We start from the raw sequence: 14,060 nt of genomic DNA, 5'->3' as shown, positions 1-14,060 counted from the left end.
GCGTCGTCACGTTGTGGCAACGGATTGGACAGCGAATTTACCCGCCATATTGTTCTACCGCAACCACAATATATAGAAGAAGCTTTCGGAAGGCTATGGGCCGCAAAAAGGAGACTTTGTCGCTGTCAGAGGTGGTTCAGGAAGTGCTATATCAACGAGCGATTCCCCATGAGCTCCAGTACCTAGATACTTTGTGGTTGGCTTCTGTACTTTGCCTTTACCCTCAACGCAACGTTTCAGCATGCGCGTTCTCATCTTGCTCCCGGCCTTCCTGACCTCTTTGGCAGGCACCGCGTTGGCCAAGCCCGAACTGATCAGGAGCGTGAGCAGCCCCATATACCACCTGTACCTCCAGTCGTACCCCAAGGACACGTCGATCCCTGTCCTGGGCCCCGAGGCGTCAGCAGAGTACTTCAATATCGCCGGGACTATCCAGAGCGCCAACTCGAGTTTGTACCTGGGTATCAAGAGCGATGCGACGTCGTACAAGTCGCTCCTGTTCAGCAAGGACTCTGTCGATGCGTGGGGGCTTGAGGGGGACACCATTATGACCAAGCAGGGCAGCAGCTGGGGGCGCCGTATGTGACCCGTCCATAGCGTCATGTCAATAGCGCAAATATGCTGACGACCATAAGCAGAGCTCAACTTCCTGGCCTGTGAGTTGGAGAACACGAGCTACTGGCAACTGTATCTCCAGACGGGGAGCGACATGCCCACCGGCAGGAATTGCAGCAACTACCAGACGATCCATCTGCCATGCCTCTGCTAGATGGCGCACAGCCGAGGTCACCTGCTGCCGGGAAGAAGACCATCTGGACGGGCATTGGCCTGCTTGTAATGGTTGACGACGTTGCATCCGTATGCATCGAATCAACTACCTATGTATATTGTGACTGGAAGTGATAATGATATGCGCCATTAAACATCATGCTTCTTGCGATTACTCCCTGCATCCAAATACTCGCTCCTTTAGGGGTCTAGGAGGATACCTGGTTTGAGATCTGCGAAATCGGAGCAAGTTCCGGCGACACTCCGGACTGCTCTGGCTTTCCTGCTATTCCTGATGGAAATCGTGGGCGTCAGAAGAGCATCTTCAGTGCATTGAAGGTAGCCCGACCCGAACAAGTTTCTGGTCCCTATACTCAATCTTGGAAAGACTTTGGCCCGGAACATTCCCAGTTAAGGATCTTTTGCGCACACAAAAGAGACCTTTGGCGCCATTATCAAAACACCCGCATTTGCCGTCGACTTTTGAACGCGGCGTGCAGAGGGGTTTCAAGATGTCCAGGTGACCTGCGGTGGCTGTTCAATCGTCATGTCCAAGGAGGGTTAGGTGAGGTTGAAGCAGAGACTATGTATGGGGAGGTCCCATGATTGGCTGTCACATGCAGACAACTTGGAGAGAGCCCAACCCGTTAAATGGAGAAGCAGGGATGATATCAGATGGGCCCATGGAGTACGTACCTAGTAGAATTGCACCAACACCGCGAGAAGTGGAGGCCGTAGTTTAGCTGCAGCCTGCAGGGACGCCTGAGAGACTGCAACGCTGCAATAGCGGGCTATAATGATTCCATCCAGGCGTTGCCGCCATTTGACAAGACCAGATCCCATCGATGGATCCCCGAGCTCGATCTGTTGGTAAACTAGCCTGGAATTCGGGCATGAGGAGACTGCGATGGGGGCACGCGACCTCATAGCTATTCTCCTCGCCCACCGAATTCAATTGCAGTTTTCAAATTTCCTTATTCCTTCTGCCTGTTCTGAATCTGCATGTAAGTTGCATGCAGCCCGGGTATGGCCTTATTATGTGTCGCAGATCCCGGTCACTTGTTCCCTATGTATCAAGGCAGTACAGCGCAGTAGTACCTCGAGGATTCGTCGCTTGTTCTCATTGTCTGTGAGGACCAAAGAAAGAAAGCAAGAGAGGAAACGGGGGGGGATGAAGCTTTGACATCACGTTGGCCCGAGAGCTGCAGCTTCACCGCTCACAAGCCCAAACAACAGTGCTCACATAGGCATCTCCTCCCTTGGGGGATCTTTGTCCTTTAGCAGCCGCGCCACGTGAAGATAAGACCTAGGCGAGCAACCGCCTCGAACGATAAGCCTAAGCTCCAGTCCCTGGGCCCGCTTCCTGCCACCTCGCCCAAAAACCTCCCAGTTGAATTTAATCGCCTGGGCCTCGCTCTCCCGACCGCCGCACCTGGATCTGACCTGGACCGTACCTACGCTCTTTCTTCTCACCCTCGCCAGTTCCTGGCATTCTTACACGAGAGCCATCTCTTCTACAACTTCTGCGTCGTATTCGCCTCGACATCGACAACCTCGGCCGCCATTCTCGGCCGAGAAAATCAGTCCATCTGCCTTGCCCTGGGAGCAACCTTCAACACTCGGCCCTCTCGCTCACCATCGGCTTTCGCCTGTTCTTCCTCCCTCCACCTCCAACTCTGCCCGACCCTCTCGTGGACTGCGATAACTCCACGCCCAAACATTCGTCGCTTTCTTCGAACGACCTCCACCAAGCCGCCTCGCCGTCCAAGGTGGCCGGTCATCGCCAGAAACAAACCCCTCTGTCGGCGCGGCTCCAGCAAGCCAGGTCGTCGCGCCGATGTGGTGGTTCCTCCGAATCGTCGCCAGTGCCATCTTCCTGCTGAGCATAGTGCTTTCCATACCCGTAGCCTTCGATGTCGGCGGCAGGGATAGTGGCCTGGCCTACAGTCTCGCCCTTTGCGTCTTCTACTTTGTCTACTCGGCCATCGCCGTCGTCACCCCCGCCGAATCGCGCGTCCGCTGGGCCATCTCCGTCATCCTTCGTCTCTCGCAGTGGGTCGTCATCCCGGGCCTGCTAATCTGGGCCCTCGGCCGCTTCGCCGTCGACGCCGGCGCTACCAACTGGGTCGAGCGGACGCTGCAAGGTCTCACGTCCTCCAAGTCGACGTCATGGGGCGAGTGGATGTTTGGCGAGGGCGGTGTTGTCGAGACCATTACCTTGGGTGGCTGGGATAAGACTCTGAGGTACTCAAGTCCTGTCTTCCAGCTTCTCGAGGGTTTCTGCACTCTGCTTGTCATCCAGGCCGCTGGACAAATCACAAAGTGGCTGGTCAACAGAGGACGAAGTGACACTTGGATCGTACGTCGAATCCCCTCCCTGCTCCTGACCCTTGTAAGACCCGAGCTGTCACCAACGACTTGGTGATGCCAGGGCTGCGCGAGGTTTATTCCTACGCACTCGTCCCAGAGACTTGCTAACCAACATTACAGATCATCCTGCTCGTTATTTCCGGCAGCGTGCTTGCGAGTGCCGTCTACTTCCTCTGGCGTGTCGCTCACTTCCCTTACATTAACAACTCAGATGCGATTCTGATCGGCATCACCATGACTTCGGCCTTCTTCCTCTGCGCATACGGAATAGGCAGTGGTCGAGGAAATCCTGTCGAATCGTCCCTTCTCTTCGCATACGTTGTCCTTTGCGTCTACCAAATCTTCACCGACTACCTACCCTCCGAGTCCACCGAGGCGGACCAACACCAGTCGTCTCAGCCTGACTTCCCGCCTCTGCCACCCATCATCATGGCGTCGTACTCGACCCTGCTTCACATGCTCGGTTCCCTTCCTCACGCTGTTCACTCGTCTCTCAGTCTTCTCTACGCCGCTTTTCAGACCATCACCCCGTCCGTCATCATCTCGCTTGCTTTCCGACTCCTAGTCTTTTACTGCGCTACCCGCATCATCCCTGCGGTCCGCGAATCTGGAGCCAGGGCTCTTATGGATGAGCCGTCCCTTGAGGAGTCGGACGCAGCCAACTGGCTAATCGGAGTGATCACCTACTTTTCGCCATCCATCCTCATCGCCATGTACACCAGCCTGCTCTTACAACATTTCTCTACCAACGATGGACCGGATGGTTGGACACTGAGAGGAGGTGATCCTGGTGGCAATGTCTGGCGCTGGACGAACGTGGCGGCCACAATGTCCCTGTACGCGGTTGAGCTCTACCTGGGCAACGAGGACCACGATGGTGGTCTGACAAATCATTGGAAGATGGATTAAGGCTGAGTTCATACAGGAGCGGTCGCAGATCTGCATCGCGAGGGCGTGGGCGATAAGATCACCCTGCGCCCCAGTGAAATTTAATGAGTGTATTCTGTTCAAGCAGGCCAACTAAAAACCGATTGATCAACGTACATAGGTCTTAATGACACGGGCTACGGGCACGGAAGGGGGGTAGGAAAGGCACAGAAACATGGCGTTTGGGAGGGAAGTCTGCATGCTCGGATGGCGACTCTTTACTGCGAATTCTGCTGGAGGTACTCAAGGGACTTTGACGAAGGCAGATCGAGATAGCTGCCACTGTCTGGGATTTTCCATATCACACTAGGAAACCCGTCCTTTAAATCGATGACCTTGGAAACCATTTCTCTCTGCGTTCCCCGTGCTGAAGTTTCTCTGCATAGCCAGTCCGCTAGGGTGATGCTTCAACTAGCTTATTTGAAACGGCTCAAAATCCAGTGCGCCTCTCCAGGTTGCTTTGAGCTTCTTCACATTTAGGACGATCTCGGACTTCGGACGGTCTCTGAGTTGCTCGGTTATAAACGCCGCTCGCACCCACATTGACGGCACTCGAAATCTGACGCAGCTCTGTCTTTTCTGGGGCTCTAGGCAACTTTGGACCCGCAACTCACTTATACTCCGCTATCACTCACCCACTACCACGTTCCCCAAGCCAAGGTTATTAACCATCATCACTAGCTGCGTAACTCCTATTTAAGATCATAGAATCACGGCAGATCACGCAACCCTTGTTATTCTATTATACTAGAATTGGGGAGTATAACACGTACTCAATATGGCGTCGACAAACAACCCAATGGGCACATCCACCCCGCCCCCAGACGTCTCTAAGACAACACTCCCCATGTCGGGCCTCCTCTGCGACGTCTACGGCCTCGAGGAGCTCGTCAAGCGCCGGGCGTCGACAGTCTCGTGTCTGTGGCTGCATCACCCACGCCTGCGCGCCAAGGAGGATATGGGAGACTTCGCGAGCCGGGTTATCGCGCGGTGGGAAGAGACATCGTCGTCGTCGTCCGCGGCCGGGAACGGTGCCGGGGGTGGTGGTAGCAGCAGGGCGCTCATCGCCGTGGCTTTTGACCAGCAGAACCACGGCACCAGGACCGTGAGCCCGAAGGCGAGCGACTCGTGGCGCGAGGGCAACGCAACGCACGCACTTGACATGTGGGCAATGGTGTCGGGAATGGCGGGCGACACGACGGCGCTGATCGACATCGTCGAGGGCTACTTGAAGCTGGAGCTCGCGCGGCGGGGCGCCGACGAGGAGTGGAAGATGGACCAGCACCTCGTGATGGGCGTGAGCCTGGGCGGGCACAGTGCGTGGCAGACGATGTTTAGGGAGGACAGGGTGTCGGCCGGGGTCATCATCATCGGATGTCCCGATTACATGGGTGAGTGCTGCATTTCCCGCGATCGACCGACGATGAGATGTGTTTGATGTGTGTGTGTGTGTGAGAGAGAGAGAGAGAGAGGCGAAAGCTGACAAGGCTCGACGGACAAAGCACTTCTATCAGACCGCGCAAAGAAGTCCAACCTGACGACCTTCTCCGCCGAGGACGACGGCACATCGTTCCTCGGCAGCAGGGACTTCCCGCCCGGCCTGGTGGCGTCGTGTCTCCGGCACGACCCCAAAGGCATGCTCTTCGGCACCGGCGCCGTCCCCGCGACCGCGGAGAGCGTTCCGGAGGACGAGAGGCGGCGCCTCCGCGGCGTGCTCAACCGCCTGCGTGTCGGCGGCAAAAAGTTCCTTGTGTGCTCCGGCGCCGAGGACAAGCTGGTGCCGTACAAGATGTCGGAGCCGTTCATCGAATTCTTCGCGGGCGCGGCGGGGTCGTGGTACGCCGACGAGGGCACCACGATCAACAACAACGTGTACGGGGGCGTCGGGCACGCATTCAGCGAGATGATGGTGGAGGACTCGCTAACGTTCCTTGTTGACGCCGTCGCCGAGAAGGATGGTGGCCGCGGCGGTGAGGAGAGGAGGGCGAGGATTTGAGACGTCGCTGGTGACAGGCGTCATGGTTGAGGGGACCAACTGCGACATCCTGAAGGGGTTTGGAGGGTTTACTCGTGTTATATGTAGTCCATTCCTAGAAACATCCTAAGCCCACGGCCTCTTCGCATCGTCAACCAACGCCTCGTGCCCAGCCACGATCCTCGTGACAACACCGCTCCCCGCCCTCTCCTCTTCGCTCGCGAATAACCTATCGTCCAGTCCCCAGGGGTTCCTCGCCCTCCTCTTCCCGGCCAGGGTCGTCCCGATGCCATGCGGATCCTGCGCCCACTCGTCGACGGCGCGCTGCACGCCGGCGATGGCCCCCGCCTTGTCTCCGTCGCTTGCGCCAGTGTTTTTCTTGTCGTCTTCGTCGTCGTTGGCAGCAGCAGCAGCAGTAGTACTAGCAGCCTGCATACAAGGCGGGTCGATCCCGACGAAGCGCACCCTCTCGAGAGGGAAGCCGATGGCGGCGCAGTGGCCGTCGACGATGCGCGGCTTCTTGAAGGCGTGGCTGACGATCGTCAGGTTCCGCGGCCAAGAGGCGTGGAGGCGGCGGAAGAGCAGAAGGGAATGCAAGACGTTGTGGTACGAGTCCAGGGCCAGGGCGTCCGTATGGATGCGGGACGTGAACAAGGTGGTGTCCGGGGAGGAGGGGAAGATACCAAAATAGGCGTTGGCGGAGGCGAGATTGGCGTAGCTTTCCGCCTCCGAAAGGCGCGTCTCTTTACGTGTTGGTCCTCTGCGTGGCGGGGGCTGTCAGTGTGAACTATTTCTTGTTAAAAGCATACATGATTTGGGAATCCTGCTGAAGCGACGTGGAACGGCAACGTGATGAACCAGTGTGAGATGAGAGGAGCGATTTCAAGCAGGAAAGCTTTAATAGCACAAGCCTGCCGGAGAGGCTCGGACTTACCCCGAAAACACGAGCACAGAAGCCGGGTCGTCCTGTAGCGCCGCCAGGCCGGCCTTGATGTGGTCGATGAACGTTGGGGTCTCGCCGGCTTGGAAGCCGGCGATGAGCCACTCCGACTCGGCGCGGCCGTTTGTGGGACCGCCGATCCAGATGCCGTGGCAGCACACGATTATGAGGTGCGTGGGGGCTGTCATGGCGCAGTTCTATTGACGGCACGATCAAGGCTTTTTGAATGAATTTGTAGCAGTGTGCCCTTGGAAACCCGGATGACTGCTGCGTATTAGACGGGCTATTGTGGATCATGTGATGCTATGGCGGTGAGGAGGTGGTGTACTCCATCCATATCCTAGGTAGAAGGTGTCCCGAATAGTTGATGAGCCATCAAGAGTGGCGAGAGCAACCAATTTACTACATGTATCATGCTTGAAACTACTGATATGGTATGGTCGCAACAATTTGGAGGGTCGCAACTCTCACAGAACGATGGAGCGCTGAGCTCTGCCTGGATAATCGTTGGTTTGGAGATGTCTCATGATAAAACCCTGTAGGCGTCGCCAACGAGATAAAGACTGCCAGTCAGGACAATGGGCCCATCTCCGGCGATGTCGACAGCCCATTGCGTGGCCGCCTCGAGACCCCCTTCGGCCAAGAATATATCCTTCGCGCCTGCGTTGGACGCCATCTCCCTCAATGTGTCGAGCGGCAAGGGTTCAACCCAGGGCATAGTCTCTCGCTTGGAGAAGGGCACGCAAGTGATACTATCGCCGGGTCTTAGCAGAGTGCGAAGCATGCCTCCAGCGTCTTTTCCGTCCTGTTTGGAGACCGACACCACCCAAGTGACGGGCTTGTCTGCATCCCGGACACGTCGCTCGATGAAGGCGGACAGTGTCTCTGCCGACTGTGGGTTGTGAGCACCGTCAATGAGAATAGGCTTCCCTTTTCGTGACGGGTACTTCTCGCCAACCTCTAACCAGGAGAGTCTGCCGAGATGTGTGACGTCCTTCAAGATCGGCAGAGCCTTCTCCACGGAGAGGTTCAGGTGCGGGTAAGCAATTTGGAAGGCCGTGATGGCACATGCCATATTCTGGGCCTGGTGCGGCATCAACTCGGACTGGTACAGAGTCTCCAGGAGACCATTCTGATATGTAGTGAGGTGCAGCGGCGCTGAGACGCTTACGGCATGCTGCCGGAAGACTTCGAGGACCTCGGGCGGGTTGCTGCCGTCGACAACGCACGGCACACCAGCCATCATGATGCCGGCCTTCTCCTTGGCGATTTCGGGCAGTGTGTTGCCAAGGAATGCCTGGTGGTCAAGGCCGATCTTGGTGATGACGGTAACCCTTTTCCGTCTGAGGGCGTTCGTCGAGTCAAGTCGCCCGCCAAGGCCAACTTCGACGAGACCCATCTGCACATCGGCGCGGCTAAAGACGCCGAAGGCGATGAGGGTGGTTACCTCGAAGATGGTGAGGGCCTCCTGCGATGCATCTTGTGCTAGCCGGGTCTGTTCGTCGTCAAGAATCTTGCGTCGAACGTCGCTGTAGACGTCTTGCTGGACGGGCACGCCGTTGATTTTGATGGCGTCACGCGGCTCGACCAGGTAAGGCGAGGTGAAGAGGCCGTTGGATATGCCAAAGGACCTGCAGAGGGCCGCCAGGTATGTGCAGGTAGTGCCCTTGCCGTTAGTTCCGGCGACGTGGATGGCATCCCACTTCTGCGGAACGCCCTCGAGGGCCCTGGATATGCGGTGCAGGCCCAGACTGATGCCCTTCATCGCCATGCTGAAGTTTGCCGGGGGGTTGGGGGTGTCTGGTGCAACGCGTGCGGCTGCGGATGGGGTGTTAGGCATAGGGTACTGTTCCTCGGCTTGGGAGCCGTGGCCCGGCAACGGATGGGAGATGCCTAAGAAAGTGGTCCCTATGGTGGGAGTGAGTCACTGGGAGTCGCTGGTATTGATCAGGTCTTGGATTTTCAGGGTCCCGAATGTCGCGTCCGGCGCTGGAAGCTGCTGGCGAATAGGTTTTACCATAGTACGCATTCCAGACCTTCCACCCAACCTAAACCGTTGATACCTACCTACGTATAGGTAGGCAGGTAGGTTGAGTCCATGGTGAGAGGAAGGCAGATAAGGTACGTACCTACCTACCTGCGGTAGTCCGCTTAGCCATGCGTGTCGCGGAAACAGCGACTGGACGCGAGCGCAGTTGCATCAGAGTGCCGCTTCAGCCACACGTGAAAAGGCTCCCCCAACCAACTTCTCCATTTTTTGCCATGCGCCGAAGAGCCCTCGCGATTGGCCAGATACACGTATGACTTGCTTCTCGAAGCCAGCGCCACAGGGGAGGGTGCCCGGGACCAGCAACAAGGGGTAAGATGGGTATGGCCAGCCACTCAAAGAAAAGAAGTAAAGCGGCTATTCCCCAAAGACAGGCGCCTTTCCCATTTTCCCTCCTGTTCCCTTTTCTTGACCCCGTTCCCCGTATCTGCTTGGTTGTTTTTCCCTCGTCCTTGACTGACAGACAATCTACGCCCAGTCCCCGTGCCCCGTTCCCGTCACTGACCCCATCCTTTCCTCTTTTCCCGCCCGCCCCACGAAAGAGCTATATTGGCTTCGCGCAATCGCGAATCCATCGCGAAACACGGAATCGCGACCCCGTCCCTATCACGACGACGACCGAGCCCACCTCGCGATCCATTCGATATTCCCAGTCGACCTTCATCCATTCATCACGCGCGCGAGACAACCCTGTCAAGATGGGACTCCCGTAAGTTTCTTCTCACTCCCTGCGCTTTCACCGTCTGCGCTGCAACTGCCTTTGCGCTGTGCCTGGTCGAACCGCTGGCTCAATCTCAGCCCGCCCAGTTGCGCTACCGCTGCCACTCAATGCCTCATTCCTATCCGTCTCGCCCCCGTCCGTTCAATACAAGCCGCCGTCCCTTTTCATGCAAACGAATTGCGCGCCGTCTTCGATGCCCGTCTCAATTACGTAGATGTCGAACTGCGTCGCAACCGCTGTTAATGTCGGCGGCCTCGCTACGCCTCACCCTCGCACCCCCTGCTAACTCTCATTCGCCTATCTGCAGTCTGTTCGTCGCCCCCGTCGAGTCGGACATTCCTCCTCAGATCGGCGACAAGTCTGACTCCGCACGCCATGCGCGCTCCTCTATTCGCCGCGCACGCCGCAACCTGGATTCCCGCCCCTTCCGACGTCGCGCCGCATTGCTCCGCGATAACTTCCCCACTCCCGGACCTGAACCCGTCCCGCGCGCTCGCTACCCGTGGATTGAGTCTGGCCATCTGCCGCCGCCTGAGGCTTACCATGCCGCCCCCCCACGGACGATGCCGCCTGCAGAACCGGATCGGGGTGCTCCTACTCCCGAGAGCACCGAACTGCGTGATGCACTGCGTGAGATGAGGAGTCGGGCTGGGGAAAGAGGACCTGAAGCTAGCCAGGCTCGGTTGATCTCCCTCTTGGGAGAACGCTGGGCCTTGGAGCACTCGCCTCAGCCCTCCCGGACCAACGCCACTCCTGCGGTTGGTGAAGAGCAACCCAGCTGGCAGGAACCGGAAAGGCCTCAGGTAGACGGTATTGCTCTCTATCCTTACATTCCATCTGGTCGACGGCTCCGTCGTGCGCAGATTGATCGCATGTCGATGGTAGGCTCTTATTACCTGTTCGCCCAAATAGACCTGCAGAACTGACGTGCAAAGTAGCCCGCCCCGCCAGTTGCGGCCCGTTTCGACCGCAGCCCCGAGCACTCGGTTTCCGCCAGGTTTTCTGGGGGACGACCGCGTGTGGAGGCACGAACACTACCCCCGACCTTGCATCAGCGCATCCGTCGGATACGCCCTTCTGGACAATCGAATGAGTCGTCCTTGACCGACGGCCTCGGCGACCGCGACCGAAGCATCAGCCCCGACGAAGATGGCGTGTGGGACACGCTGCTAACTACTTTGACGCCTGACCCGCAGCCACCGAGCGCTGGATCGTCATTTGCATCGGCGTCGGCTTCCGCATCGGCCTCTACATCGCAATCACAGAGTGCCGCAGCATCATCGCGCACTTCTCTCACGGGGCCTGAGATGGCGGAAGAAGCTCTTGAGCAGCCCTGTGAATCTGGCCTCGATAATTCGGACGACGAAGGCCGGGAAGACTTGCGCATGGCCCGGGGCTGGCCGGATCACTGGACCATGAACTATCCTTCAAGACACCGTCGCTTCGTTGCTGATCTGGACGCGAACGATCCGAGCCGACTGTCGTACATGCGAGACGATTCATCGCACAGGCGTGCAGACAGAGCTCCCGCTGCCCGTAATGCGCAAGACGACGAAGAAATGCGAACTCGCCGACGACTTGAGCTCCTTCGACATTATCGGATTGCCACTCGCGACCCCACCCCGCTCCCAGAGCTGCTGGGCCACATTGTACGGGACTCGAGCGAAGAGGCAGGAGGTACGGGTGGTCAGGGTGATACCAACGGTGACGACGACGACGATACCCCCTCAAGCCACAACCACACATCCAACGACAATGCTTTGCATGGAATGCAGATGATTGTTCGAAACCTCGCACGGCGGGAAGACATTCCCGATGAGTGGTGGGCTGGTGCCGGGCTTAGCCGGACTTTGCCCGAGGAGTCATGAAAAGATGCTCCGGGCGAAGCATTGTCACACATATGAAGGCGTTAGTAACGAGAAGCGTTAAGTTGACGACGAAAAAAAAAGAGGCCTTTGAGAAGGCATCGTACTTGGACAGAGGAAATTGGCGTTAAAGGGGATATACGCCTGCTATGGATAGGGCGTTGAATTATTTGGGTTGGCGGGCGTCATGCAGCAACACGAGCAGTTTGTATAATACGCGTAGTCGAGGGGCGGGCCGACTTCAGTCTGCGACTACGAAGGATAGGGGTTTCTTGCGCATGAAGTCTACGGGACTTCCTGTGAGCGGGCCAGAGTCTCCGATATTATGGAAAAGACGGGGGCGAGCATGAAATGGAGTGGCCACTGGCCGTTTTCACTCTCACCGAGCATTTGTTTATTTATTGTTTGATTGTTGTGAAGTCAAGGCATGTCGTCAGTGAGAACGTGATCAGGTTCCAGTGACCGTATGTCTCAGTTGAAGTGGTGAGACCTGGACAAGCTTACGACTGAGATGCTGTCCCACGACTTTGACTTGGCATCTTGGGACGTACATGGGGTTGATGCCCTTGATAGGTAGTCGGAGGAATGCGGATCAGGCAACCACGTGGAAGCGGCATTTCATGTTGTTGATTTGGCCGTCCGTCTCGTTATGGAATGAAGGAGGTGATGTGACCCATGACGCCAAAACCGACCGGTACTCGACGAAGACAACAATAGGAAGGGGGGTTAAATGAAGATGGTTGTTTCCGCTTGTTGCAGACGCCCGCGCGGTTTCTTTGGGCTGCTGCAGGTCGCCGGGCTGGCCACTGACATGTCACGGATGCGGAAGGGTCCTACAGTAGTGTATGTCGTTCCTGCGCAGGTAGCGGCGGCGTCTTCTTCTTTGCTCTGGGCTACCGGCCGCCTGTCCTTGTTGCTTGTCGTCGGGTTGGCGACTCTCAGGTGCTCGAGACAGACAGACAGCCGGAAGATCGGAAGAGAGTGATAGACGCCACGAGAGGGGGTCTCGGTGGCCCTGTCTTTGACAAGGGGGGATGATAAACTGGGGGCAGAGTGAAGGGAGGGGGAGGAGCTGAGGTAGGGGTAGGTATCCGTAACGGGCAAGCCAGGGTTTTTGTTGATCTCTTTAGACGAGACACTGTCACGTCGTTACCATAGTGAAGTACGGTTCGCGCAACAGTGGATGATTAGCAGGGGCGAGTTGATGGACTAGCCATGTTCCAAACATTCGAGAGACCGTAACGGTGGAATGTATCTTGGAAAGACCGGCGCTTGGGCGTAACGTGGCTCCTGTCCAAGCTGTGGCCCCAGTCAAGAACGTCTGGGGAAGACCAAGAGGTTCGGAACGCGTTTGAGCGAGACCAAGGGACGGTAGGCGTGTTTATTTCGCATTGACTTTTTTTATCTTTATTTATTTTCAGTCCTTTTCACCGTTGCTGGGAATTCAATACAGATATGGTGCGATGAATCAGCTATAGGGAGCCGAATAATTGGATCCGACGTTCCGCGATGTACGTAGTTGACGCCCATTCTTTGTGTCTCCGGTTCAGGCCGGGTGCCTTTTAGCGCGCCGGTGGAGCAGCCTGGGAGAGCTTCTAGCGTGGCTAGCATGAATCCTCGGCGTTTGTTCAGCAACTCTAGCATCGTGCGAGAGCCCATCACGCAGCCCCACTCTCGCCCCTCATCGGTGGTCACAGCCAGCCCCAGTTGGCATGAGTCTTCACTGTGACAATGCAACCAACGATCAAGGGTTCCGAGTGATGGCGATGAACTATAGTACGTGTACACGGGAAATGGGGACGGACCAGGGGCATTGGTGGTGAGGGACATTCGCTGGGGAAAGAAAGAAAAAAAAAAAGGCCAAGTCCCATCCAGTCGGCTTCAGCGGTCAGCCCAGTCAGTGGTCAGGTAGCTGGCTAGCTATATCCGTACATAGGTACGGATACGCAGGGCAGTAATGATAACGAACGAGGCACCTACCACCTCATCTTACGATCCGCTCCAAGATGCAGTAGATCGCACGCGTCAGCAGCACCGAGTCTCGTTGTAAATCGCCTCTGCACAACACAGAAAAGAAAAGAAAAAAAAGGGGAAAAGGGAGAAAAAAGCCATTATCCTTCTTCGAGGGGTTCAGTCGCAGTCTGGATTTATAGTCCTACTTCTGGTTCTCATCCCTTCTTCCTTTCACTTTCCCTTCTTGATTTTGTTTTCTGTCTGGCACCCCTAGCTTGCCCTTACGCCATCATTGCACCTTTCCCCACCGAACAACACCCCCGTTCCGCTCATTTTGCTTGGACTCGAACCCCTCCACTGCCCAACCGGTAATATCGACCAGACCAAACCAGAACGTCGTTTGACGACAAAATAAGATACCGTAAATCACACCCCCTCGGAATAGAGGAACGCCGTACCTCCTCTTCATTTGTTTCTGCCCACGAATTCTGAAC

General features: G+C 56.7%; 6 protein-coding genes across 6 annotated transcripts; 4 read left to right on the top strand and 2 right to left on the bottom strand.

Moving 5' to 3' along the window:
* Positions 1-241: 241 nt before the first annotated feature.
* Positions 242-769, top strand: GLRG_07469 (uncharacterized protein; the record flags this gene model as incomplete). The annotated part of the gene is made up of 2 exons (XM_008098154.1): positions 242-578; positions 639-769. The coding sequence occupies 2 exons, from the start codon at positions 242-244 to the stop codon at positions 767-769; spliced, it is 468 nt and encodes a 155-aa protein (XP_008096345.1).
* Positions 770-2,605: 1,836 nt separating this feature from the next.
* On the top strand, positions 2,606-4,047 carry GLRG_07468 (uncharacterized protein; the record flags this gene model as incomplete). The annotated part of the gene is made up of 2 exons (XM_008098153.1): positions 2,606-3,127; positions 3,259-4,047. The coding sequence occupies 2 exons, from the start codon at positions 2,606-2,608 to the stop codon at positions 4,045-4,047; spliced, it is 1,311 nt and encodes a 436-aa protein (XP_008096344.1).
* Positions 4,048-4,843: 796 nt separating this feature from the next.
* GLRG_07467 (uncharacterized protein) lies at positions 4,844-6,061 on the top strand (the record flags this gene model as incomplete). Its single annotated transcript, XM_008098152.1, has 2 exons — positions 4,844-5,456; positions 5,568-6,061. 2 exons carry the CDS (start codon positions 4,844-4,846, stop codon positions 6,059-6,061), a joined length of 1,107 nt encoding a protein of 368 aa, XP_008096343.1.
* A 105-nt stretch (positions 6,062-6,166) lies between these two features.
* GLRG_07466 (DUF218 domain-containing protein) lies at positions 6,167-7,168 on the bottom strand (the record flags this gene model as incomplete). The annotated part of the gene is made up of 2 exons (XM_008098151.1): positions 6,167-6,800; positions 6,975-7,168. 2 exons carry the CDS (start codon positions 7,166-7,168, stop codon positions 6,167-6,169), a joined length of 828 nt encoding a protein of 275 aa, XP_008096342.1.
* Positions 7,169-7,503: 335 nt separating this feature from the next.
* On the bottom strand, positions 7,504-8,751 carry GLRG_07465 (uncharacterized protein; the record flags this gene model as incomplete). The annotated part of the gene is made up of 1 exon (XM_008098150.1): positions 7,504-8,751. One exon carries the CDS (start codon positions 8,749-8,751, stop codon positions 7,504-7,506), a length of 1,248 nt encoding a protein of 415 aa, XP_008096341.1.
* Positions 8,752-9,990: 1,239 nt separating this feature from the next.
* GLRG_07464 (uncharacterized protein) lies at positions 9,991-11,616 on the top strand (the record flags this gene model as incomplete). The annotated part of the gene is made up of 2 exons (XM_008098149.1): positions 9,991-10,629; positions 10,687-11,616. 2 exons carry the CDS (start codon positions 9,991-9,993, stop codon positions 11,614-11,616), a joined length of 1,569 nt encoding a protein of 522 aa, XP_008096340.1.
* Between the last annotated feature and the right edge of the window lie 2,444 nt (positions 11,617-14,060).

This window comes from Colletotrichum graminicola (assembly GCF_000149035.1).
Source record: "Colletotrichum graminicola M1.001 genomic scaffold supercont1.31, whole genome shotgun sequence".
NCBI classification, from domain to species: Eukaryota; Fungi; Ascomycota; class Sordariomycetes; order Glomerellales; family Glomerellaceae; genus Colletotrichum; species Colletotrichum graminicola.
Note: the sequence above shows the minus strand (reverse complement) of the source record. Positions and strands in the feature narration are given on the sequence as shown.